The 26,605-nt window shown below is 52.4% G+C and overlaps 1 protein-coding gene across 15 annotated transcripts in view; it reads right to left on the bottom strand.

The window, feature by feature from the left end:
* Nucleotides 1-232: 232 nt before the first annotated feature.
* Nucleotides 233-26,605, bottom strand: part of CHST15 (carbohydrate sulfotransferase 15) — a 79,031-nt gene continuing 52,658 nt past the window's right edge. For 11 of the 15 annotated variants that reach the window (XM_023637643.2, XM_070255171.1, XM_070254946.1 and 8 more), the window contains 3 exons: nt 12,406-12,562; nt 4,331-4,478; nt 233-2,561 (listed from right to left, as the gene is read on the bottom strand). In XM_023637643.2, the coding sequence (XP_023493411.1) occupies nt 2,371-2,561; nt 4,331-4,478; nt 12,406-12,562 (496 nt within the window). In that variant the 3' untranslated portion in view covers nt 233-2,370. The remainder of the gene's footprint in view (nt 2,562-4,330; nt 4,479-12,405; nt 12,563-26,605) is intronic. The other 4 variants (XM_070255372.1, XM_070255520.1, XM_070255441.1 and 1 more) reach the window with 1 other exon arrangement.

Here is a 26,605-nt window from a genome sequence, read left to right as displayed (position 1 = left end):
GAACCCCTCTCTCTGCTCTCTCTCACCTGTCACTGTATGCGGTAGGTCCCCTGCACAGACTGTGTACAACATGTGCAAGGAAGACACTGAACTACTCCCACAACTCCTTCACGCACCGCGGCCCCCACAGGGAGGACCCGCCACGAGCACTCAGGATGGCGGGAAGAGCACGGGTCCCAGGCACAGGGCCCACATCGAATTACGTTAAATATTAATGACAGGACAGCATAACTGCGGTTCACTTAACATACCTGCATGACTAAGGGAGTAGGATTTAATACGATCGGATACATAGCTTTGGGGAGCACAAAGTCACTTCAATACCAGGTCGAGAAAGGCTCCACTTTGCTTTGGTTTTGCACGACAGGCTCTAGGACCACCGCTCGAAACGGCACCTGTGCTGTCAACAGGACCCGGCCTTGAACGAGAGAAAGCCAAGCCAGCGGAGAGGCCCTTTGGAGAAAGGCCCCTTGAGAGAAACTGTGTCCAGATGGCACGGATTGGCACAGAAGGGTGGGCCTGTGTATACAAAAAGGCTTGTATAATAAACCAAGTAATATTGGAAACAATACCTTCAGAATACTTCTGTAAGAAGCAGAATTACACTACATGTTATTCACATGCACAGGAGTGCGTAAGAAAAATCCCTTGTAATTACGGTTGGGGTGGAATGGCAAAATATGGACTGAAAATGACAAGCCAATTGGCAGAGAAACGAATCCATGGAAGGGCTGTGTCCACAGGGGAGGGGGAGCTGCATGAGCAACAGAACTGAAGGGAACTCACTCCGAAAATGCACCCACACGCACACACACACCCTGCACTGCAAATAAATACACACGCGCACTGAAGTGACATCTCCCGACAGCACCCCTGGGCGCAGGCCAGACGCCCCTGCTGGCTGCTGCTCCGAGTGCCGGCTGTGAGGGGAAGGCAGGGGACTGTCCCTTTTGAAAGTGGCTGCTCAGGACACATCGCTCTTTCAGTAGCAGAAATCGTCTGGCCGTGCCAGTACTGAGGGCCCTCTGCAGGCCTTTGAATGGGCGGTGCCCCCCAGTTCTGCCGGCAGAGACGACGGCGCTGGGGCTGGACCGCCGGGTAAATCCTCACGCCCGCGACGGATGGTCAGCTATGTTGTCATCTGCACTTTCTGACTTTGGTTCTGGTTCACAGGACGCTTTCCTTGCCCACACTCGCGTGCACAGCTGCAGCGGGGCCGCACCTGGGGCTGGGTGCTGACCGGGCTCCAGTGTCCTCTGCACTCTTTCCCCAGCACCTCCAAGAAATAACAAGACCTTCAGCCCACCCATCAGGGAATCAAGCTGCCAGGTGTCCCAGAAAGTTCCTTTAAGAAACCCAGCATACCATGTTCGGCCCCAGGAGGGCTTATGCATTGTGTTTCTGAATCAGGACACCAGCATCTTACAGTCTGTGAACGGGGTAAGGGCCTCTGGCCACACACGGCAGAGAACGTGGGTGATTCCAGGGGGAAGGCAGAAAAATGGAGCCTGTCAGTGGCCAGAACTAGAACTTTGAACCCCCTCCAGTTCTGATGACCTTGTGTGCATGAGGAGGGCCCGAGGTACCTAGACTTTCCATGAAGTGTTCAATTCCTTGAAGTTGCTCAGTCTGGCATTAACAGCAAAAATTTCTCCCCCATTCTAAACTGAATTTGGTCCAATTATCAGCTGAATAAACTCTTGAGGAAATATCTAAGGAGGCAGAAAAGAGAGCTTGGGTTAGTGAAACACAGAAAGCGGTTTGTTTTAAACGGCGTCATTCTCTATGTTAAACATAAGTCCACAAAGATAGGATGGGAGGTCTGAGAGATGAACGTGCTGCCAAAAACGGACTTGTGTTTTCCTCTCGTTAAGGAGTGAAGTTACGGAGTTTGTATCTGAAGAGAGCCAAGGGCTGACTTTGCAGTAAAAGGAAAAAAACCGAAAGAGCCTCCATTCTCCGCCCAAACGAGGTGAATGATCTGAACAGAGTGTTTCAACACTGGACATGAAGGGTAAGTTCTGGGGTGACTTCTAGTGTGCTCAGTCGGATCCCAGGACTGTCACCCTGACTCGATGCTCCCTCTCAGCAAGCAGTCACACCCGCCGGCCTCCGCCAGGCCTCCTGGAGCAGAAGGGGACTCTGTCACTGGAGTCCCCAGGGGCCTCTGCCAGAGAGACTGAGAAGGGTCCACTGCTGGGCTACTGACCATCACAAAGGGAATTCTGAGTTGGTTCTAATAAACATGTGCCTAGGGAGGGAAAGAAGACTCGAATCCCGGTTTTCTCCATGCTCTGAGCACGACGCTTCGCCACAGAAAGCAGCCTCTGAAATCACAGTACGCCTGGAACCGCGGCCTGGCGGCAGCCCTCAGGTCTTCCTCCAGGCGAACGCCTCATCAGCAAGAACCTGCACCAGCCTGGTGTTGAAAGGCCCGTAGAAGTCCTGCAGGATCCTCTGTGTGACTGGCCACATGGGCCCCAGGTTCCGGTCCTCAGGGCGCCGCGCGTTGGACGCAGGGCTCTTTGTCATCAAAGCCTCTTGCTTCTCACTTAAGGGCCCTGGAACAAAAAGACAAGACTCCTGTGAGGTGGAAGCCAAAAGGGACTTCGCAAAAACCCAGCCATGCTTCATGTTGAGACAGGACTTTCCCTTAAGAATGTGTTCAGAGATTAAAATTCTTTGGCCGCATCCATTTGGAAGGAGCTGAGGGTGGGAGCAGAGATGCCATTACGAAATAGCAGAGATACCAGGCCCAGGGCTTAACGCCTGCCCTCGGAAGCGCAGCTGGATCTGTAGGATGAAGCCTCACCCCAGCCTCACCTGGTTCCATTTCCACCTGCCTGTAAAGGGCTGGCTCCCACAGCCATCAGCCTGTGTGATGGGCCAGGCACAGTCCATGTGCTTAGATTTTCCTGCTAACCAGCCTGCTGGAATTCTGCCACCCTCGTTTCTACTCCAGGCTGTTGCAGAGGGCCCCATCGCTGCACCATATTTCACCCTGTGTGTTGTGTTGCGAAGCAGCCAGAGGGAGGGTGAGGAGAGGAGCCACCTGTGCCCAGAGACCCCCACCGGCTGACCCTCCACCTGTAGCAAGGATATCAGCAGGGAGAGACCCGGGAATGAGCCAGCAGGTGCTGCCACCTGAGGCTGCCACCGCCACCCCCAGCCCTCTGGACCATAAGCCTCTCACTGGCTTAAGCCCCGGATCACTGCCCAGGCTTCTGTGCCCTGGGCTCTTGGGATCTGGCCAGAGTCCTGAGCCCACACACGGAAAAACCATCTCCCAGTGTCCTAGAGTTACATGAGATAGAAGGATCAGAACTGGCCTTACCATTCATCTTAGAGACTAAAGACAAGCTCATTAATGCGACAGAGTCTACAGGTGGCCAAATCAAAGAAAAACGGTTCTAGGCCTTAAAAGGAAAAAGTAATCACACTCCATCTCATCACCAGCTCTCCAAGAAAAGGAGAAGGAAAATCAAGTGCTAACAGGGTCCCAAGGCCCAGTGGTGGGCCAAGAGATTTCAAGAAATACTCAATTAACAAAAGTCCCAGGCAACATAATTAGACAGGGCCACAGGATGTGTCCTAGGAAGGAACATGAGCTCTGCTCCAGCCTTTCAAGCAGGCCTTGGATGCCCCGTCCACACGGACAACACTCCACACCCCAGTATGCACCTCTACCAGCCGTCACCATGGCCGGCAGAGACTGCTCCACAATATGCCACTCAGGTCTCTGGGCAATGGCATCCTCAGGCTGAGGGCAGGCTCCCCCTCCCCAGAGGCCCAGGAGCCGGGACCAGCAGCCAAAACCCAGCCACACAGGTCTGACTCCAGGAGTCCCCAACCACCTGAAACAATGTGATGACCTTTCTGTTCCCTCCTCCAAGCCCTGTGTCCCCTGCAGGACTGTCCCAGCCACCCACTGACATCCTGCCCAGCCTCAAGGCTCAGCTCCCAGACCATTTCTCTCCATGAAGTCTTCCAGGATCCCTTCAGCAGCTGGGACCCCAGGTCATCTGTACGAACCTACGTGATCATGCTAACCATCCCCCATGTGATTTGAGCCATGGCTGCCTCCTCTCCCTCCGCTGGACCATCAGCTCCCAGACAAGACTCCATCTCTTCCCCCCCCGGGACTCCCCCCGCCACCACACCGTGCACAAGGCCCGTGTGCGGCTGGTGCTTGATAAACAGGTACTGAACTGGCCTCCCAGTTCAGCCTGTCCCCGCCCAGCTCAGCGAGGCTGCGTGTGACTCAGTGAGTGCCTCAAAGCCAGTGTCCCTGGAGCTCCTGCCCCACGGGTCTCCAGCGCCACGTTCATACCGAGATTGAGAAACTGGAAGACCCTGTGCATGGTGTACTTGACGTTGGATGCGTGGTCTTCCAGGCGGAGAATGAGGAACTGTTCTTTATTAAAAACAGTGAGCCAGTCCAGAAGATACACAGCGTACAGCCCAACCTGGAGCCTCACCTGGGGTCAAAGAAGGAGGCAGGCGTTATTTCAGGAGCAATCCCCCCAACCCCAGAAGGCACTTTCCCAAAAGTATCACAGCATGCATTATAAACCAGTGCCAAAGGGTCATCCTTGCAAACAGTTGCCTTCAGAAGCTGGATTTTAAACACCATGTGTTCTTGCTTCTTCGTGAAGGGTTCTGCGCTACACGCACAAAGGATTCCCACACTTAGGGCCACATTTAATCCTCAAGACATCCCTGCAGGTGGCCCCACAGCACATTTCACAGTGAGGACTGAGGTGAGGGAGAGGCCAAGGGCACACCCACCAACGGTGCGAATTTTCTTTGCACAATATCCTGGCTAGACATCTCTGCTCCTATGCCCAGCACGAGACAGCCGTGAAAAATACCTCGGAGAGAAGCGAGGTGAGCGAACCGCTACATGCCTGGGCCCCACGGACGCCCATGACCATGGGGGTGTGCACACCTGAATACGAGCAGCGTGATACGAAGCTGTTCTCTCCTACCCACAGCTGTCGGGGGTCCTCGGCCTTCCCTGGCACTTTCTCTCATGCCAGACTGCCAGCCTTGTAGTGAAGAATTACCCTCACCCAGAGGTCTGCCCTTTGTCCTCGGTCCTGGGAGATCACCTCTAGGCCACTTGGGATGTCCTGCCTGATAAGAGTGTCTTTGCTTGCCTGGGAGATCTGGCCACTGGACAGTCCTACAGCCAGCGGGTTATGACGGGGGTTTGGGGCCACACAGTATCACTTGACCTCCACGAGGGACTAGAGACTAAAGGTCAGCCACATGGGTAGCATGTGATCGAGCCCCAGTAAATACTCTCAACACCCATGGCTGAGGACGGCTTCCCTGGTGGGCAATGCTCTGTGCGTACTGGCACACACGGTGGGTGGAGGTGTTGACACTGCACATGCCCCTTGGGGACAGGCTGACAGGAGACCTCCTGGGTCTCCATGTGCTTCTTCCCCTGGCTGATTTTCACGTGTCCTTTCCCTCTTTTAAATCGTAACCATGAAAATAATAGTCTTCAGTGTGTTCTGCCATCCTTTCCAGAGAATTACTCAACCTGAGGGTGGTCTAGGGGCCCCTGCCAACTTGCGAATGGTGCCAGAAGTGAGGCAGTCTTGGGGACTGTTCCCCCTAACTTCACAGTTGGCCCCAAACTGTTGGCAAATCTCCAAAAAAGAATGGGTCCTTTCCCCTTCCACTCTGAGGCCCCTTCTCCAGCTCTCCTCCCCCGGGCCCGCCACCCCTCCTCCAAGGACCCTGCTCCATTTCCCGTCTCCCGCTCTGCCTCTCTGTGGTCTTCCCAAATGTTTCTCATCTCCCACCTCTCCCCAGTTCAGCGCCACTCCCTGCGTTCGGGCCCCGTCAGCACCTGCCTGGACTCTATCCCAGCCTCCTAAGTGGGGCTCCCGTCTCCCGTCTCTGAACGCCCGGCCACCAGCGTGAGCGTTCCAAACCAATGGCCTGGCCACAGCCAGCCCCCTCCAAGCCCCACTGGCTCTGTGTGTGTGGAAAGATCCCAGTCTGCTTGAACTGCCAGCCCCCCCACCAGGTGGAGAGCCCCCAGCTCCCCAGGTTCCTCCTCCGAGTCTCCTTTCTCCAAGCAGACATTCCCGCATCGTCTTTCCTTTCCTTCCCAGCTCGACCCTGAGTTCCTCAAGGACAGGGACCACAGCTCTTCCATCATCCCTGGCTGCACACGGCCGTGCACCCTGGCAGAATTGCTGAACACGGTGGGAACAACAAGATGATGAAACGTTTGACAAAATACGTACAGATACTAAGTGGTTTCATTGCTCGCTATTCTTTTTCCATTTCATTATTTTTCTCATCATGCAGGAGGATGTGTAGGGAGAACCACAATTAGAGGGGATAAGCTGTCTGCAACAGTCATTAGCTGCCTCCAGCCCCCAGGTTGCCGCTGCCTTGTACACCGCTCGTAGAGGAGACCTCAAGCTGGGCCAGAGCTCGGGAGAAAATGAGTATGTGCCAGCCTCAGAAATAAATACCTGCGTCGCCTCCGACACAGATGAACCATTATGAGAACATCATCTTGTTAAGTCGTGGGCCGCACAGAGCTCTCCAATTCTCCCTCCGTCTGTCAGGCTCACAGGCCGGCCCCTCACAGGCAGAACCAGCCTGACGAGCTTTCTCTCTTCCAGAGAACCTGCCTTTGCTACTCAAGAACTTTCTAGAAGGAAAAAAGCTGGGTGTTCGTGGCAGAATGGGGGTGTTTTAAATTAGCTTCAGCCCCTACCATGAAAAAAAAAAGCATAAAGCCTGTTTGTGCCCATCGTGCGGAGAGCCCCCTCCACTGCCATGGGGCGGGCAAAGGCCGGCCCTCTTCGGGCCCAGTCAGCTCCTACCCCACCCCCAGCCCCATTACCACCTGGAGTGACAGTTTCTGGTGCATGCAGCATTACTACTAGATGTGCACCATGAAGACAAACCTAAGACAGGCCCACTCAGGACGTTTCTTCCTCCCTTTCCCCAGCATAGGCCAGAGAATCAAAATGGAATGAAGAAAAAAGTGTTTAGGGGAAGTGCCAATATATTTAAAATTAGAAAACATCAGAGCCGAGACAAGCCTTTGAGGTTGTCTGCTCCAGCCGGCTCTTGATGGAAACAGAGGCCGAGGGGAGGGGAGGGGCCTGCTCAAGGTCAAGTGGAGGCACCCACCAGAGGCTGGACCTGAAGTCACGGCCCCGCATTCGGGGCTTGTACCCCCACACTGGGAAAGACCTGAGAAGGGGCCAGTGCAGGGCGCTTCCCAGACGGGCACCACGCTGAGCCTCTCTGTTCCCCATGAAGGATTTAGGTGGAACTCCCCACTGGCCTCACAAACTCCCCACTCATTCATTCACTCATTCATCCATTCATCCTGTAAATAATCTTGTGCATGCAACTTGCCCCGCGAGGCAATGGAGACATGCTGCTATGCAACAGACACGGCCGCTGGTCTCATGGAGCAGCTTGTAATCTAGTCGGAGGCAGAGCGGAGCTGGTAAAGAAACAAATGTCTGTAACTGCCCACTGTGACACATGCCCTGGGGACACAAACAGGGTGGAGAGAGAACAGGAGGTCAGATTAACCCAGACCCACAGGCTGAGAAGCTGACAGCAACCAGGAGAAGCACGTGACGCAGAGGGAGTGGGAAAAGGCCCTAGAACCAGCTTCCCCAACCTGAGCCCACAACACGCCCACCTGGAGGGCTTGTCACATAGACTGATGGGCCCACTCCCAAAGTTCCGGATTCTGGGGTCTGGGACTCGGCCTGAGAGTTTGCATTTCTGACAAGTTCCCAGAAGATGCTGGTCCAGGGACCACACTTCGCAAACCCCTGCTCTGCAGCAGGAAGTTGGCCTGTCCGAGGCTCTGACAGGAGAGTGTGGGGCACAGCAGTGATGCAGAGGGAGGCGGCTGGGAGGAGGCGGAGAGGCAGGCTGGGCCGGCTCGGGCACTCAGCTGCCACAGGAAGGCAGTGAGTGTCTTAAGCAGGGTAGCGCCAGAATCCTCCTCTGTTCAGAAAAGACTGCCCTCCCTGCACTGTGGCGGGGCTGGGATTCACAGCTCGAGGGACATTTGCTTCTCTCATCCCAGAATGGAAGACTCACCCCTAAGAGGAGGGTTTCCGAGTGCTCCTCACCTCCTGGCTCTTAGCCCTGTGCCTGAGCTCTCCAAGGACTGAAGGGCTGCAAGCAATCCCAAATCTGTGCCGCCCCCTCCCTTCTGTCCCCCGACCCTGCCTGGACATCTCACTCTGACCAGGGGCACCTGCTCTGCCACTGCCTCGTCATCCTCAGCAAAACACGGACTTGAGTTTAAAAAGCACATGCCCCCTGCCAGTTCAAACCTCTGCTTTCAGGAGCCAGCTAAAGGGGGAGGAAACGCCATGAGTTTCAAAGGCCTGGGACCAGAAACTGAACCCTGAGCCTGCCTGTTACTAGCCACGTGGCTCTCGGGGGGAGAGTTAACCTCTGAGCCTCAGGGTCCTCATATGTAAAATGGGCACGGATTTCAGGGAAACTGGGAGGATGGGACGAGATGATGCACTGAAAGAGCTTAAGACAGTGCCTGGCTCAGAGTCAGTGATGAACAAAGATTAGAGATGTTAAAAAGAAACAACAGGCCCAAAATGGAGTCACTTGTGCTAAGCCCCGCAAGACTTCATACCTAGCCAACTGCCTTTTCAGCCTCTCCCAGGAGTGGAATTCTAAACCCACCAGGCTGGAATTTCCTGATCAACACTGATAAGACCCCTGCCTTCCCCTGGGGAAGATGATCTTGCCTGAAATACTCCACTCTTAACTTCTTTGTCCTAAAACCTCTTTCTGCCTATAAAAACCTTCCATTCTGTACAGCTCCTCGGAGCACCTATCTATTTGCTGGATGGGATGCTGCCCGATTTTTGAATCACTCAATAAAGCCAACTAGATCTTTAAATCTACTCAGTTGAACTTTTGGTATTGAACAGAGCCCTTCCCCTCTCTCACTGATGGAGCTTTCAAAAACATTTGATCAGGAAACATTTCCAGGACACACCAAAGCAGAGACGCATGATGATGCCCATCAACTCACCACCCCATCTCAACAGGGTTTATGTTGGCAGCTGGAGTGCCAACAGGGCAGCCAAGGGGCGGGCACCCTTCTTCCCTGTGCAGGGAAGTGGCTGTGGACATCCTGCCTCCTGGAAACTTGTTTAAAGACAGACAAGATACACCTCTAGCTTGCTTTCTCCCTGTGGTACTGACTGTGACAAGAGAATGTGCTGGAGGGCCTGGCACGCTCAGGGTGATGCAAAGTGCCCCATGGCACACCGACTGTGTATTTACATCAGACAGTCACTCTCCCATGGAGAGAAACACAGCTTAAAGCTACTGAAACAAACTGCACCTCCAGTCAGGAATTCCACCCAGCCCTGCCTCACCCTGACCACCCAAACCCACCAGTTCAAGCCACTTCCTTGTAGGAGGCCCCCAAAGTAAAAGCCCAGGCCTGCCCTCCTTTTCTGAGTCTCTGTCAGATAATCTCCTGAAGAGAGAACTCAGTAGTAACAGGCCTGGGAGAGGATGGTTCCAGCTCCTTCTCTGAGCCACACGAGCTGGACACATTACCTCGCCTCCCACAGTCCTCAGGGGCCAGTGGTCACACTGACTTCTGTCCCCACATTCCCTCCCTAACACGTTGATCTGGGTTGGGGGCTGGTGAGTGGTCAGGGGGTGGAGAGGAACCCCGGGCATAGCGTCTCGAGGCAGGCTTGTGTTTCTCCCAGCCCGGAGCACAGTGCTGCACAGAGTGGGCACCCAGCATATGCCCACAGAAACAAATTAAGTCTCAACTGTGAAGGGGCCAGTCCCCATTTCATGACACACCTGCGATTATTCAGGAAACATCTCCTGGCAGTGGCTCTTCTCTCCTACAGGCCCGGCATGGATGACCCTCAATCACAGTCATAAACAACAGAAATAAGCCAGAGCTATGCACACGGATCTGCTTTCCTCCTTTTATCCCACCATCCCTGATCCAATCCATCTGTGCACCCTTGCCACTCTTCCTCCTGTTTCTAAAAACCTCCATGGTTCTCCTACTTTGACTCAGACACCCCCTCTCTCACAGCACCCTCCCACCTGCCCATCTCTGGGAGACAACCCCCACCCCGGGCCCCATCCCAACTCAGTCAAGTGTCCCACAGCACCAGGCATCTTTCTAAAATGCACAGCTGCCCTAACTACCCTCTGCTTAAACGCTGCCACTCCAGGTGGGGGTCCCATCTCCCCCAGGATGAAGTCCAGACTCCTTCTGAGGCTCCCAAGTGCCTGGTGATGGAGCCCTAAGCACCTCCCTCCCACCGTCCCCACACCACCCACACAAGCATGCGCACTGTGCCCGGCTATAGCGAATGCTCTCGGGGCTTACCTCTCAGCCTCTGCACATGCTGCTCTCCGCACCTGGACACGTCCCTACTTCCATGTCTCTGGTCAACTCACCCTTTAGGCCTCAGCACAGACATCACCTCTCCTAGGAAGCACCCCTCACACCCTATTCTCAGGTGGCCTCTGCTGGGGGCCAGGGTTCCTGCCCTCCATCCCACTCTCCCCACAGGGCTGGGGCTGCACTGGGGTGCAAGACCCACGCCTGTCCAGCTACCGCTGTAGCCCAGGAGACAGCACCATGCACGGACACAATGCAGGAATGCATGTGAAGGGCGGCAGAATATGCTGCCCCAAAATACGCCGGTTTGGCATCAGGATTATTTTGAGTTAAAGAAAATTGAGAAAAACCGATTCAAGAAAAGCTCTCTGTTCTCCCCCTATTTGCCTAAAAGTAGGACACAAATTTGTAAGGGCATCTCCCCTCCTCTCTCTACCAGGAAGGACAGGAGTTCATCACTGGAGACAACTCTAGACCCTTATCAGCCTGGAGACAACAGCACAGGCCCTGACGGAACAAACTTTCCTGAAACCAGCCCTTATCTTCCACCGGTTCCCCACGTGTTTGCCTTCCCATAATTTGCCACCCTAGAAACTCAAAGTCCTTTTGCTTTGTCTTCTCACCTCTCTACACATTTACTGTTCTCTTGTTAAGATGCTACACAAGCCCAAGTTCTAGAGTTCTAACCGCCCCTCTGAGTTACTCATCACTGAGTGCTCCCAGGTGTGCGTGCAACGCACATGTTAATAAAGTTGGGTTTCTTTTTCTCTGTTAATCTGTCTTTTGTCAGTCTAATTTACAGGGCCCCAGCCAAAGAACCTAAAGTGGGTGGAGGAAAAGAATGAATTTTTCCTCCCCTACACACGAATGAACTACCACTCTCTACGCCATCCGACAGCCTGATAAAGCAGTATTATTACTCCATTCTATGATGAAGCAACTGAGTCTCAGAGAAGCTAAGACAACTGCCCAGAGTCACACAGCTAGTGAATGCCCAAGCCGAGAACTGAAGCCACACCAAGGTCGGGCTCCAAAGGCCACTCCTTCTACCCCACACCACCAGCCGGACCCTGAGGTTCCCTGTGCCCTTGCTGCACCTTCCCTACCAAACTACAACCCCCGGCAGGACAGCCTAGAATCCTACCTGCCACCTCCGCGTGTCCTGCCAGAGCCGGAGCCCTGCCTTCCAGATAAGACGGCCTTGATAACAAGGAAAAGGGAGGGAGACCGTTGACCTGGAACCCCACCACCCTGGCGTGTTTCAGACCTCCACTTCAAGCAGATCTGTCTGCCGTACCACAGGACATGCTCAGCAGCGCAAGGCTTGTGGGCCACAAGTGACAGCACTGCTTCGCTGTGGAACCCTGCTGAAAAGGCTCTGAGGACACCCTTGGGTGCTGCCTCACGGAAAACTGTCCCTTAGCTAAAGGGTGCTGAATTCACTACTAACAGCTTCTTCCGCATAAAAAAGGAAAGAAACGTATAGCTATATTCCTGAAGGCAGACAAGAGGAAAGAGGGCTCCAGGGAAAACATTTTTCCACTGAGCTCCTACAAAGAAACACTGAGAGTCACCCTGGTGGGTAATTCTTGAAACCAACAAAGCAATCCACCGTTGGGGAGCCGGCTCTAAGACACTTTGAGAGCTGGGTGTCCTCCTGTCTGCCAATCCTAATTGCCGGGTGTGTTCTGGGAGCCTCATGAAATGGTAATCTTCCTAAATGGGGCCTCATTCTCTGCAGAGGGAGGCGAGAGCATCAGCAGGGAAGAAAGCAGGGTGCCAGCTGAAAGGCCCATCAGTTTTAGAGTTTTTACATCCGTGAATATTTGTTTTTGCATTAGCCACTGCTCAAAGGCAGGGGAGAGGCGTTTGCACATTAAAACGCTTCTCTGTTTATATGCTAAGATCCCAATGCACAGTGCCACTTGCATAATAACCACAAAGTAGCCCATTCAGGGAGGGGCAGGCGTCCGGATACGCACAGGCATGGCATTATTGAGGGTGTTGTTGTAGACACAGGCACGCAACGAATAATCGAGCATGCAATTTTCAAACAGCTGCAGAGCTTCTGTCACTTTTTCATGGAAGTCATCTGCAGATTTATTCGAACTTGCAAAGTAGAGATAGTCTGAATACAACCTGTGAATAAAATAAATGGATATTTTTACCACCCGTGAATGCGAAATCACGCCATTTGGGTGACAATGGAAATCAACGTGCAATTACATTATCTAGCTTTGTTCATTAAAACACTGCCATTTCTCTTCATTACCTGGAAGGTGAGCCACTTCCCTCCTTCCCTTCATGCCCCTCACCCTTCACAGGGCCACCCACACTCTCCTGGACTCAGACGTGTCTACACCAGCCCCAGACAAACCACTGGCAGTTGTTTTGTTGTTCTTTCTAGCCACCTCAGGCTGCGGCTGTGTTCACAGTAACAGTGAGCTTCGAAACAACACCAGCTTACACAAAGTGTACAACAGCAAAGAGAGGCCATCAAAATTTTATGCAACTTCCGGTTCCTCTCTCCTCTCTTGGAGGCAACAATAACAAAAACATCTGTCACTCTCGCAATATCACACTTCTGCACGAAATTCCTGGCCCTTTCCACAGACACCCCAAATGTTAAAATTATATACATGTGAAATATGTCTTTCTAGATAGGGAGGGACTATCAATGCAAATAATCCATAATCAATCTACAAAGCAAAATTGGGGTGAATTTCTTACAAGCCATGTTTAAGGACTATAGCCCGAGGCCTTCTTTCCCCAAGGAAGGAAGGGCACCAAAGAAGTGGGGTGTACAGGGTGGTTACATACTGTCATGGAACAAAGAGCATCCATCACATATGACAGAAATGTCTCTTTTGCAAAACTGTCACAAGATGCCTAGTTGGCACAGCAGGTCAGTGGTCACAAGGTGAGCACAGCAGCTTGGTAATCAATCCTTAGTTCCCAGGAAGAGATGCTTCTCCTTAAGGAAATGCCGATATGGGGGCAAGCTACATCCCTAACTTTAAGGGCATCATTCTTGTCTATGGTATACAGTAAGTGTTTAAAGCAGATGTACAATGCGTGCTCAACAGGCCAAATGAGGCCCTTTTGGAAAAACAAGGTCAGGTCGAATTAGTTTTAAGCCAAATGGCTTCCTCATATATTCCAATACATACCACTGCTTTTCATTTATTTATCAAGACCTATTTTTTAACGTAATGTAAAAACACCCCACATACACATGTAGATACCTGTAGACCCATGTTTTTCCAGACACACGGATCTGTTCATATGGACGCCACCACATGTGAGCAGAAATGTTTTCATACAGGAACTGACAGTGTCTCTCCTTGATCAAACTTTACTCAGGCTCCTTCAGAATTCAACTAGGCCTCAATTTTTGGACTTCAGTGTCTGTCTGTGCATTGCCCAATTTTAGCCATAATCCCCCACCATCCCCGCTAAGTCCCACGTCTGACCACCCGGCCTTCCTTCTGCAAGAATCTCGTGAGGTCGGTTTAGCCAGAATCACCCCTCACCCCTGATGTGTCGTCCTCTTAGTAATTTTCCCCCCACTGACAACCCCCAATCTCTCTCCCCTACTCCAAGACCCCACTGCCGTGGGCCCTTCGCCCACTGCGGCAGCCCCGAATAAAGCCTGTTACAGTCCTTTAACAAGTGGCAGACTAAGTTTTTCCTTCTTTCTTCTTTTTGGAAATCCTCAGCAAATATATTTTATTGGAATTTCAACACTGCAGATAGATTTTTTTTTTAACCATGGAATATTCCTTTTCTTGTACCAGATAAACAAAAAGTAAAACAAAACTAGTTACAACATACTAACTAAGCACATCTTTCATTTAACGTCTCTGTCCTTCATTTCCCCAATGGTCCTAAATACAGTCTGACTCGCCACAGGTGACCTTTGTTATCAGTTTCTTAGATATCCTTCCAGAAATTTCCTGTGCATCCTCAAGCACATACCGGTATATTTTATATTTTTTAAAACATAGATCTATCAGATTATATCAGATGGGATCAGATAATACATCTATTATCATGGCACTTTTATAGTGATTTAATTTGGGGGCATTCTGAACACCCATAAAAGTATAAGATGGTACACTGTGGCCTGGCATAAACATTCCACTGCACCCTAATGCTAATGTTTTCTTTAACAGAATTTCTGAATTATGAGCTTCCTGCATCTCTTTCTCCTGTTTCTGCTTGCAAAGAAGGGAAGTCTGTATCCTTTTTCTGGTTTTCAAAAGTCCCACCTTTGTTTCTGTCTTGTGCCTTTTCAACACACACCTCCATTGACCCCATTGCTGTGCCCAACACCCTCCACTCACATACAACGGCCACCTGCCGTGGGGAAACGGGGGTGCTGCGGGCTGGGCCGCTGGCTCCATGCGTCACATTTCTCCTCTCGGCTTCATACTTTCTGTTCCCACAGCTTCTCCAACTTGGCCTCCCTCCTTCCAGTGAAGACAACTCTGCCAATGTTATTAGGTGCCCACACCTCTGGGGACTCAGATCTGTACCGCCAACTGCAGCCAGCAGCTCCACCCGTCCCCAGCACTCGGCCACACACACTCCTGCGAAGCCGCAGAGCCCCTGTCACACAGGTCAGCTGCAAACGGTCCTTCTCCAGCGCCTCCTCTCCTTGCGGTCACAGCAGGATACAAAGATTTACACAAATAACATGAGCAGGGCTTCTTGGCGACAGTTCTTCTTCACCTCTGGCACTTGGCACGCGTCTTCAACACAGCCCTTTAGAATTCACCCACAGCCAATGTCAACAGAGGACACCCCTGAGTCCTGAGATGTTTGGATCTGCTCACACATGGCCTCAAATCCAAACACACACTGCAAGGGGAGTGTTTGGTACATCTCACCCGCTCAGCCAAACGCCCCAAAAGGACTTGCTCCGAGGCTAGTCATTAAAGATGCTCAGTGACTGGGGAGTAGATGCGCCCCCAGATCCGGGCTCACCTCAGTACAGTACCTGGGATGACACTACATCCACCTCTTACCGGTGTCCCCTAACGTCAGCTGTGCTACTTTCCCTCTTCCAGAATAGGACATCCATCAGGACTGAAAGCCAGCACCTGTCATTGCAGGTCAGCCGCTGATTGATAAATGCCTCAAAGGGCAGTTGAGCCGCATGTGTCCAAGGGGAACCACGTGGCCATGGGCCTGATGGGGCGCCTCTCTAGTTCACACATTTCCTACCAGCCCTGCCCATGTTATGGCTCCGCCCAAGAAACGCTGTCCCTGAGAAGTCACTGAGGCCTCTGAAACTGTCATCAAAATCTGTATTTAATAGAAGTCCAAATCCAGAGTCCTTACCAAGGACTCCCACAGAACGATCCAAATTCTTCAGTGGAGGTGAGATTCCAGCACATAAATTACTGCCTATAAACCCAGCCATCGGCCCAAGCTTTCCATTCTGAGAGTTCATTTTGTGTAATAACATCTCCTGTTGACATCTGGCTCATGAACAAACAAGAGCCTCTAAGCCTGTCTCAGTTTAAATCCAAACTTCTCGAAGTTTGTGCCGATTCCACACAATTTTTTAGAAATCAAGAAGCGATCCTGGGGAAAAACGGGGACATGTCCAGTGGTCCAGCCAGCCCAGCCCTGCTCGGGTGAGAATACTGACTCTCACCTGTTTGGGGCACGGTGAAACGAGCCCAGGACCCCACCTCCTCAGCAGGGTGAGGGGAAATGTCCCCGCCCCTCAGTCCCCCAGGGACCCTGGATCTGCCACCCGAGGGGCAGGGGGCTTTAGGCCTCTCTACAGTCCACGTGCATGCTGGGATGTGGGTCTGGAACAAGTCCTTCGCGCCCCACTGTGCCGGCAAACACGTGAGCAGGGACTTCACTCATCAGGAACGAGCGGTCACCCCTCCTGTGTGGAGGCCGCAGATGCCCAATGAGGCCTGTCCATGCCCTCCCCAGCCCGAGCCTGAGAAGGGGTCTGATTTGGAAATAGGGGCTTTGCAGATAGAATTATGTTGAAGATCTTGGATTTGGGAGAATCCAGGGACTGCTGTCCTTCTAGGAAGAGGGGAGGACACAGGGAAGAAGAGACAGAGGCGGAGACCGGAGGAGCGCCACGGGTCGTAGGAGTCGCCAGGAGCGGGAGAGACGCACAGATCAGCTTCTCCCTCGGAGCCTCCAGGAGGAACCGACCCTGCTGACACCCTGATTTGGGCGTCCTGGCCTCCAGAACTGCCAGAGAGTAAACTGCTCTTTTAACCAAGTCTGTGGTAACTTGTTACAACAGCCCTAGGAAACTGCTAAAGATTCTAAACCCAAATTCCTGGGAAGACGGAGGAGTTACTTCTCCCCTACCGGAGACCCTGGCAGAGGGGCCTGAGTGTGCAGGAGGACTACAGCCGCGTGGGCAGCCTTCCCACGGGGAAACGAGAAGAGGCAAACAGGACTCTTGCTTCCTGGGGGACTGTTTGGTTCCCCGAAGAACTGGGCTAGTGCCTCCTAAGGACATCTTCATAAGCATGCTATGATTTCCCACAACTACTCGCGAAGGAAAGAGGGTCAGGGAACGACCTTGGAGGAGTGGGAACAACTTGGATGAGCTAAAACCATTCAGAAAAGGTTGAGAAGGAAAGAAAATGCATTAAGAATACATATCCAAATGGACCTCAAAAAGCTGGAGCAGGCAAACTCATGTAACAAGGTGAAAAGTAAAGAGAGAAACCTAAACATCCACATATTAGTCTTTAATGTCAATTGTACAACAATGAAGTAGGGGAAAGACACCAACATGGAAGATACACAGGGGTTTAGTTGACATCAGCCCATAATGAATCATCACAGATCTGTAGGGACACTAACGCAACCTCAGGATGCATTAATAGAGGTATGGCATTCAGAATGTGGGAGGATGTTGCTCTGCTCTACCCAGGTAGGTGAGGGCCCCAAAGGATGTTTGCCTTGGGTGTTGGGAGGCAAATGATGTGAGAGAAGGAGCTGCTCCATCTGAAGAAGCAAAACTCAGCAGGAAGAACACCAGTTTCAATGGCTAAAAGGCCCTCCAGAGCCGGGAGGAGACCTGTCCCACACTCCTGAAGGACTGACCAGTAGGCAGAAGGTTCAGAACGAAAGACTGGCTTGAAACGAGGGAAAACGTCTCCAGCTGGGGCAGTCCAGCATGACGTGAGCGGCCCCAGCAGCAGGAGCTGGCGAGGCTGGAAGGGATGAGGACTTCCAGGCTGAGCGAGGGCCAGCTGACCCTGACACCCAGCCAGCCCTGTGCTTTGAAGCTGCCAAGCCCCCTCCTGCTGCACCACCTCATGTCATTATTGTAAACCCTCCCGAACAGACGGCTGCTCCATTTGGCCAGGACCGTTTCCAACAGCATTTCCAAAAATAGGTCCCAAAACGTTGTGGGCCTTCTGTGCTACGGTTATTTTAGAAGGCTGCTGGGGCGGCCCCGTGACGGTGGGCCTGCACCCGCGGAGGGGCTCCTCAGTTCCTCAGCTCTCGGGTCCTGAGACCCCAGCACTGCTGGGAGGGGAGGACCGGATGTGTGTGCTGAGGGGGGCTCCCTCAACCTGGTGCCTCTGGAAGGGACCACATCTCTCCCCACGGGGACAGAGGAGAGGCCAGCAGTCAGCTTAAAGGCGCCACCATGTAAAAGCTGGACAGTTACCCCAGGGCCACTGCTGACTTCATTCAATGACACTGATGGGGTAAACTCTGCACCTATGTGAGTGGAGGAGGGGCGTACTGATCACTATGGAAACAGGGGCAGCCCTGAACCCAGGGGCCCCTCCTCCCGGCCAGGCTCCAGGGAGTGTGGTAGGAGCCCAGCTCCCAGAATCCTCTTGGTCTCCATCCCTGACGAGACCACTCGTGGTCACGGAGCGCTGCCCCTCACCAGGCCTTGTAATGGCTATTGTGCGAATATCCTCCTTTCGTGCTCACAACCAGCCTACGGGGTCCACATGGAAGGTCAGCACCCCATCTTACAGAGCTTCCCAAGGTCATGCAGCCCAGGAGGCCTCAGGGCTGGGACCCACACAAACTCAGGTCAGCCTGACCCTGTGGCCCCTGACCTCATAGTTTAGAGATGGAGCCAAACCAATGTCTGACTAGAGTGGGGTGCGAGTCACCTGAGTGGATGGTTTCTGGGTTTTGTTTGTTGTGAAGTTTTTACTGTTTTAGGTGCAGCGTGATTTGTAAGCAAAAGTCAATTTCGTTACAGAACTACTTAACAAATTACAGAAGACTAAACAGCAACTACGACGTGCAATGGAGCCGTAAGCCAACATTCAGGACAAGCACGAAGAACTTCACCGCCACCACCAGGAAAAGCAAACATGTCTATGGAGCATCCCACTGGGCATGTAGAAAACTACAGCCACACTAACGGGTGTCCAGGTGTCTGTCGTAACGCCAGCACTCCCTGCGTGGTCGTCTGCCACTGGGATGCACTAAGATTCATTGGTTTTGGCAGTAGCTCATTTGATTTTAACGGTTTCAGTTCTTAAATGAGGATCGGCTTGTTGACTGGCCTTCCCTCTAGGTCAAGCCCCTGCAATTCTAGCTCAGACGTCAGTAGTTCCATAAAACCTCTTCCTGTAACTATTTTCTCCTCCTTTGTAATATTTTTGTTCATACCATTTTTAACGGAGATATAATCCACATACCATAAAAATCACTCTTTTAAAGTGAACAACTCAGTAGTTTTTAGTATATGCACAAAGTTGTGCAACTACCACCACTATCTAATTCCAGAACATTTTCATCACTGCAAAAGTGATTACTGGTTTTAACTTGTCAGTTCCCAGAGGGATGCACGTCAGAAGTCACTAAGATCCCTGAGCCCAAAAGGCACACGAGAGCACAAGCTTCAGGGTCAGGTTCAACCCAGTTGACTCCATCTGGGAAGCCGAGAGCCGTGCCACCTCTCCCAGTTATGGCTGCATGTGGCATAGCCGTGCTCTGAGAAGAGATCCAGGGTGGATGCTGAAGTGGTGGATGGCTGGGAGCAGCTGACCGCTCCTGGGCTGGCTCCCTGGCAGGGCGGCCTCGACTTCCCTGTGATCCTACAGCGCCCACCAGCTGGCTTCTCAATGACACACATGTGAACGGTGACATTTCCTCAACCAGGAGACCCCAGGAGGTGGGCACATCCATGTCTTTCAAGTCACCCCCTCCCACGACATCACATGGTTCTGTGGCCACCTGGAGGGTTGTAATACATGTGATTACAAATATGGAAGCCAGAGAGCCCCTCGTTTCTCTCCATTTGCTGGCATCCAGATACAGATCACGTAGCAATGATAACTCCCCGACTTCTGATATGGCGTTGTCAATAACGATTATATACATATTTCTTACAAGGAAACAAAGGCCATTTAATGTCACTGGGAAGGAGGCCCTTTGTCTCAAGGAATCCCTTAACTCCTTGGGCTATCTCATCACGAGGAGCAAGGAGGCAGGACTGGCCCAGCCACCTCCTGGGAGGAGACATCTGAAGTCACCTTAGGCCATATACGTGGCTGACAGTGAAGATGCGCATCTTCTGCCAGATGAGAACACCCAGGTCTGGGCATAAAAACGCCCACTTGGATGCACAGGTCACTGTGGGGGGTCTTCTCTTCCCCTTGAGTGCAAGTAGGGTTCTGGGTCTGCCTGTTTCTTCCCGAGCACCCAATCGTGGGTCTTGGTTAGTGCTCACAGGACAGAAGGCAGAGCCCTCAGAGGCAATCCCGAGCACCACTTCCATCTTCGAGCCCGCACGTCTGCACAGCACTTGCCCACAATTCGCCTTTGACCCCACTAGCAGGGGTCCCCACAGGCGAGAAAGGAAGGTGCGTGGCGGCCGGGCAGCCACCCTGGTTAAGGCAGCAGTAGAGCCAGGCCCAGGCCCCAGGGTGTGGCACCTCACCGCAGAGTGACGGCCACTGCCCACCAGGGCCGGCCACTCGGTGACACGTGCCACCCCTCCTTTCAACCTGCTGACCCCACTCACCAGCCCCGCACCCTTGGTAGGAGAGGTCCCTGCACTGGCCCTGGTGGCCCACAGTCGACTCCAAGTGCCCACATCTCCCCTTATAACGTCTGCAGACCGAGAACAAGGGGCTCTTCTCCCCAGAGAGCCTCGCCACCCAGAACCGCCCTTGGTAAACAACCTGTGTGGGGATACTCAGCACTGCCCACGGCTTTGTAGACATTTCCCAAAAAACAAACAGTGTGAAACACCCGGGAATTTTCAGCAGGGTGGTTTCCTCCCACCAATAACAAGACGTGTTCCCTCACTGGGTGACTGCTCCTGAAGGGCCTTCAGAGGACCCCTCACAAGGCCTGAGCTGTCCCGGCCTGGGCACCAACAGCTCGCCCGGCTGCTGGAAGGTCTGAGGCCAAACCCTTGCCCTTGAGCAGCTCGCAGTTCAGCCCCATGAGGCACCTCCTGCCATTTTCAGGGCCCATAAAATGGTGTGTCAATGACACCTAGACAAAGTAAGTAAAGAAGTAAAATGCCTGAATTCACCTGGAAATTAATAGGCAGCTTAGAGACACTCCACTATAGTCTTCTTCAAGACTACTGCTTATGACTCTCAACCCTCGAGTCTTACAGGGAGAAAAGGAGCGTGAGAGCTGGGGGGAGGGTGGGTGGATTCAGAATCGGTCTGCGGCTGTTGTCACGACCTTTACACTCTGACGGCCTTTCTCCCCACTCCATCTCCTGCCCACAGGGGAGTTGTCCTAACTTCCCCTCGAGATATTTATATTAATAATTAATGCATCCGTGCTGAAGAACAGCCTGCTTTTTAATCCTAGTGCAAATCTCCTATAGAGAACACAGTGCACGATGGAGTGCCAGCTCTCCTCTTCTGCCTGAGAAGGCATCTATGGCACCGAATCTGCACTGCCAGAGGCCTGGAAGAGTCGGGCTGTTTGGAGAAGGTTTCGGGGCAGGCTGAGCAGCAGAGATTCTCACCTCCGGTCAGAGGTCCACAGCAATTCAAAAGCACCTTGCTCCTGCTGAAGTGGAGATAAGTGAATGAGCTGAGCTGAGGCCCAGGGAGCTCACAAAGACTGGGGTCCCGCCTGCTTACAGCTTTGCCAAAGTGGGGAGTCATCCTGCTGATGGCTCACAGTCCAGTCTCTCCCAGGAGCTGCCCTCCACTGAAAAGACCAGCCATACTCAAGTTAAGCCGCCCCAGGGCAGACCACAGCCAATGGCCGGTGGGTGGGAGATGCCTCCCGGATGGGCTGTCCCAGCTCCAGAGCCCCTCGGGGGTCGGCGGAGACCTCTGTTTCGACTGCCTCACAGCTCAACACCCCCCCTGCCGGTCCTGCCTAGGCCCCTCACAGGGATGTCCCGTAAGCAGCCCCTACAAATCCTGCACACAACCTGCCATCTCAGGGTCTGGCACAGGCTGACAACTGAGCTATGACAGGGCTGGAAAGCTCGGAGCCTCAGTCAGACCAACAGGGATTGAATCCCAGGCTGCCACTTACAAACCAGGTGACTGTGGAAACTGACTTAGCCCCAATGAGCCCACAGGCCTCACTTGAGCACACATCACCACAGCCTCTCCTGTTTGCAAAGCTCAAAGGAGGCATGGCCCAAAAGGGCTTGGCACAGACCAGGCTGAGGACATGCTCTGTTAATGCTATGTCACTTCATTGAGGGCTGTCCCCACCCCTCGACTAGATGAAGACTCCGGGACGGACGGCAGACAGGAAGGATTTTGCTCTCCCAAGTCTGTACCACCTCTGGCACATCAACGGTGTTCAATAAGCATCTAGTGAGTGAGCAAATGAGGGCTCTGTTTGGTTATTGTTACTATTGTTTGCTATTACTGAGACCTAATAATAATGGCTAATTACCTAACATTTTCCATTTGTCCAGCACTGTTGAAGTCTGTTACATATACTAAGTCACTTAATTCTCACAACCCTAGATGTAGGACTATTTTCCCCCACTTCATCGATGAGGAAATGAGGCACAGACACGTTAAGTAACTTGCCCAAGGTCACACAGCCAGTGAGTGGCAGAGTTGGTGTTCAAATGCAGACCACCTGGTCCCCAAGGCTGTCTCTCTATCACCCTGATCCTGGCTCGATGCTCACCAGCCACACGGCCCACCGCTCACTCTACAGATAGACTGAAATCCAGGAAACTGGACTCCTGTAAGGGTTTAGCCTGCTGATTCCTCTCCGTCTGATTGACCATGCACAGAAGGAGAAGCATTTTCCTGACAGCCTCATTCCTGTCATTGCTGTTCATCATCATAAGTAGCTTAATTATTTAACCAGCCCAGTGGGTTGTTAAAACATCACTTTATTTAAGCAGATAAAGCAAACCCCCCAGGCTCAAGGCATTTGGGTCAAAATCAAGTTCTCACTCTTAACTGAACTGAGTTCTCCTTCCCTTTTGACTCATCACCATAAACGTGAAACCGGGCACTCACTCCTGCGGTGGCAGTTTCTGCGCACTGCATTAAGACCACATGCAGACTGGAAACCAAAAGACAGAGACAGGCAAACCCTTAACAGCAGGTGCGTGACCCCTCTCCGAACGTCCCCCGAAAGATCCACGATGGCGGGCTCAGCTCCTTCCAGCCACTGTTCACATTTCATGTCTCTGAATTAACAGTCAAACTCTATCAACCCTCTCACAAACGCAGAGGCAGGAGGCCAATGCGAGATGTGTTGAAAAGAACAGTCTTGTCCGCTTAAGAATCTAATTAAATGAAGAAAAATTCTGCTTGTAATTGGTGGGTTCTTTTTAATTAACTGGGCCAATTCAGCCTAAGAATGCTTCACTGGAGTTTTAAATTGTCGTTCTCTCTTACACAGGGAAACTTGCAACAAGAATTCTTGGCTGGCCCGTGTGGCCATAAGAATCATTCCATCCACTTTCCACAGTTCCTCTCTGCTCCAGAAAAATAAATGGACACCTTCACATCTTTCTCCAGAAACTTAAGTGTTTGCTTTGGTTTTGCTTACAACTGCAGCATTTTCAAATGCTCTACCTTTGGTCAACTATACAAGTAAAGGCTAAATATGAATCTAAAACTAGAAACAAAAGTTTCTCCCCACCCTTCTCCAAGACTATCTGTAGAGGGAAAAGACCGATTTGGTCCAATCTCCTTGGCAGCAAGCGACCCTGGGACTCTCCCACGCGCAGAAGTGCAAGGTCATGAAATGACTGAAGCGGGCTAACGGCCCAGGGCCCAGTTGGGCTCTGAGTGTTTGTTTCTTCAACAGTGACCTAAACACCCAGTATTTATCATCCGTTCCGGCTGGGATAGGAAACAAGCCAGCCATTTCAGATAGGCCATGAGTCATGGGTTTCAAAAAAGAAGAAATTCCTATTGTTACATATTTTTATAAATGTTTAAAAAGCGATGAAACAGCTGCTGCTGTCAGCAACCCACACAGAGAACACACACATGAATACACTCTCCTTGTGAGTGCGGATGCTCTGCCACTAGGCATGGTACCACACTGGCAGTTCCTGTGCTGACTGTAAGGCCCCCGTTTCCTGGAGGACCGCAGAGTGGGACAGAGAGCAGGTGCTGTAGGTGACTTCTAAGACGGCCCCATGATCCCCACTCCTTGGTATTCACACCCTGTAATCTCCTCCCCTTGAGAGTGGCCTGGACCTCATGACTTGCTTCTAACCAATAAAATATGGCAAAGGTGATGGGCTGTCACTTTCATGATCAGATTACAAAAGATGGAGACTTCCAACTCAGTAGCATACTCTCTCCTTTACTGGTTTCTTTTTTCCCTGAGGAAGATTAGCCCTAACATTCACCAACAATCCTCTTCTTTTTGCTGAGGAAGACTGGCCTTGAGCTAACATCCGTGCCCATCTTCCTCTACTTTATATGTAGGACACCTGCCACAGCATGGCTTGACAAGTGGTGCATAGGTCCCTATTTGGGATCTGAACCAGCAAACCCCAGGCCACCAAAGCGGAACGTGTGAACTTAACCACTGTGCCACTGGGCCAACCCCTGTCCTTTACTGGTTTTGATGAAGTAAGCAGCCTTGTGGGCGAGGCCCAGCAGCACGGTATTGAGGGCAGCCTCTAGTCAATGGCCAGCAAAGAACAGAGGCCCTCTTTCCAACAGCCCTTGAGGAAGTAAATTCTGCCAACGACCACATGAGTTTGGATGTGGCTCCTTCCCCAGTCGAGCTTTTGGATGAGACCCCACCCTGGTGACACCCTGACTGCAGCCTTGGGAGAAACGTTGGAGTAGAAGACCCTGGAAGCTGTGCCAGGTTCCGACCCACAGAAACTGTGAGACAGTGTGTGTTGTTCTAAGCTGCTAAGTTTCCGGGTGATTTGTTACACAGCACCAGAGCACTAACGCAGCAGGCAACCCCACCCCGGGCTAGCGTCCTGATGCAGGCCGGGCCATGGCACCTGCCCTTCTCCTCCTTGGCACCATTACACTCATCAGGACAGAGTCAATGCCTCGTTCCTCGGATAAAGTGCCAGCTCCCGAGGACAGGCACCGGGTCCCCTTCACTGTCCACTGATGTGTGTGTGCTCAGCAGCCAGCACAGTGCCCAGCATGTGGTCGGGGCTCAATAAACATTTCAATTCATGAACTATTTCTGCTAAGTCAGGACCAGGAAGGTAAGAAACCTTCACTTTCAGTTCCTAGTATAAATAGAGCATTTGTTCTTAAAAGAAAAGAAGAAAACATGATGACTACTCGGCGTGGCCATCTTGTGGCCTGGGTGCCTTCTTAAGGAAGGCGGGCTTCAGGCTGATGTCTGAGATGAGTTGGGCAGGTCCTGCTTCTGGCTCAGCTGGCTGACCCTGGGCAGCACGACAACACTCCCTGTTCAAAGGCTCACCTTTATGGAGCTCATGTCCTCAGGGGTGGAATCAGAGCCGCAGGAAGAAAGGGACACAGCCAGGGAAGCCGGCTCCACGCTCCAACAAGAGAACACGTGGGCTTTACCTGTGCACTCTCTGTTCTCCCTGCTCAGATAGCTTCTTCCCCTTGAACATCTTCCTTCTTTGTTTAGTTGGCCAACTCTTACTCATCCTTCAAAACCCAGCCTGGCCTTGGCTCCTCCAGAGCAGCCTTTCTGGACCTCCCCCCAGGAGCTCACTCCCTCTTCTATGCCACATCTCGTCCGCCCTCTCTGCTGTGGCGGAATCCACAGACCAGAACAACCACAGCCAAGCCCGTCTCCCAGACCAGCCGAGAGCTCCCGCACCCCCAGGGCTCAGGACAAGGCCGGTGCAGACTGAGCCCAGATACAGACTGGTCCCACCCTTCTGTGCCCAGGGAGCGACAAAAGGTGGCAGTTTTGACTCTCTGGACCCTCTGAAGTTGAGGCGCAGTGTGACCTTCCTCAGAATGAGGAACTAGGGCGATGTGACAGGAAGACAGTCAGCAAGCAGAAAGCGCCCCTGAGAGTGTTCCAACTTTGTGAGCTGCAGCTGGGGCGCCTGGGGAGGGAGGCGGAGCAGCTGTGAAAACACCTCAGAGGGCGGCGAGGGGCCACTTGGTCACCAGGCCTTTCCTTCCAAGGCTGGCGGTTATGCAATCATGTCTACACGAGAGAACCACTGGTTTGTGTCAACTATTCTCGAACCCAGGGGACCAGCTCACTTCATGAGCGGGAGGGCCAAGTTCCTGCCTCCAGAGTGTGGGAACGAGCAGGTAGGACATGGAGAGCTGCTCCAAGGTCAGTGGCTGCCTTGATACCGGAGTGGATGGATCTTTGAGCCGGCAGGATGCAGAGGGCGGAATAAAACCACCCATGGCACAGAGACGTGCCGGATGGTGATGCCAGGGGTGGAAACGGAGCAGGACCATCCAAGCTCTCCTCCAGCCAGATCACGGTGAGAGCAGCAGGGGCCACTCCGAGAACTCTAGAAGGACGCAGCGACACACGCAGGGAAGAACTCTGACGCATGACCTTCCAGGGCAGCAATGCACAACAAAAGAAGCAAGGTGTATTCACACAGCTGTGTACACACACACACACACACATACACACGCCACACTTATCTGCGTAACAAACAGTCTGGAAGAAAATACACCAAAAGAGAAATAATAGTTATCTGGGTGGAGGTTATAGGTATTCTTCAAAACAGTTTTCCAATGTATCTTCTAAAATTTCCACAATAACCATGTCTTATTGCTATCACTGGCAAGGATATGG

This window comes from Equus caballus, chromosome 1, assembly GCF_041296265.1.
Source record: "Equus caballus isolate H_3958 breed thoroughbred chromosome 1, TB-T2T, whole genome shotgun sequence".
Lineage (NCBI taxonomy): Eukaryota > Metazoa > Chordata > Mammalia > Perissodactyla > Equidae > Equus > Equus caballus.
This window is presented reverse-complemented; position numbering and strand designations above follow the sequence as displayed.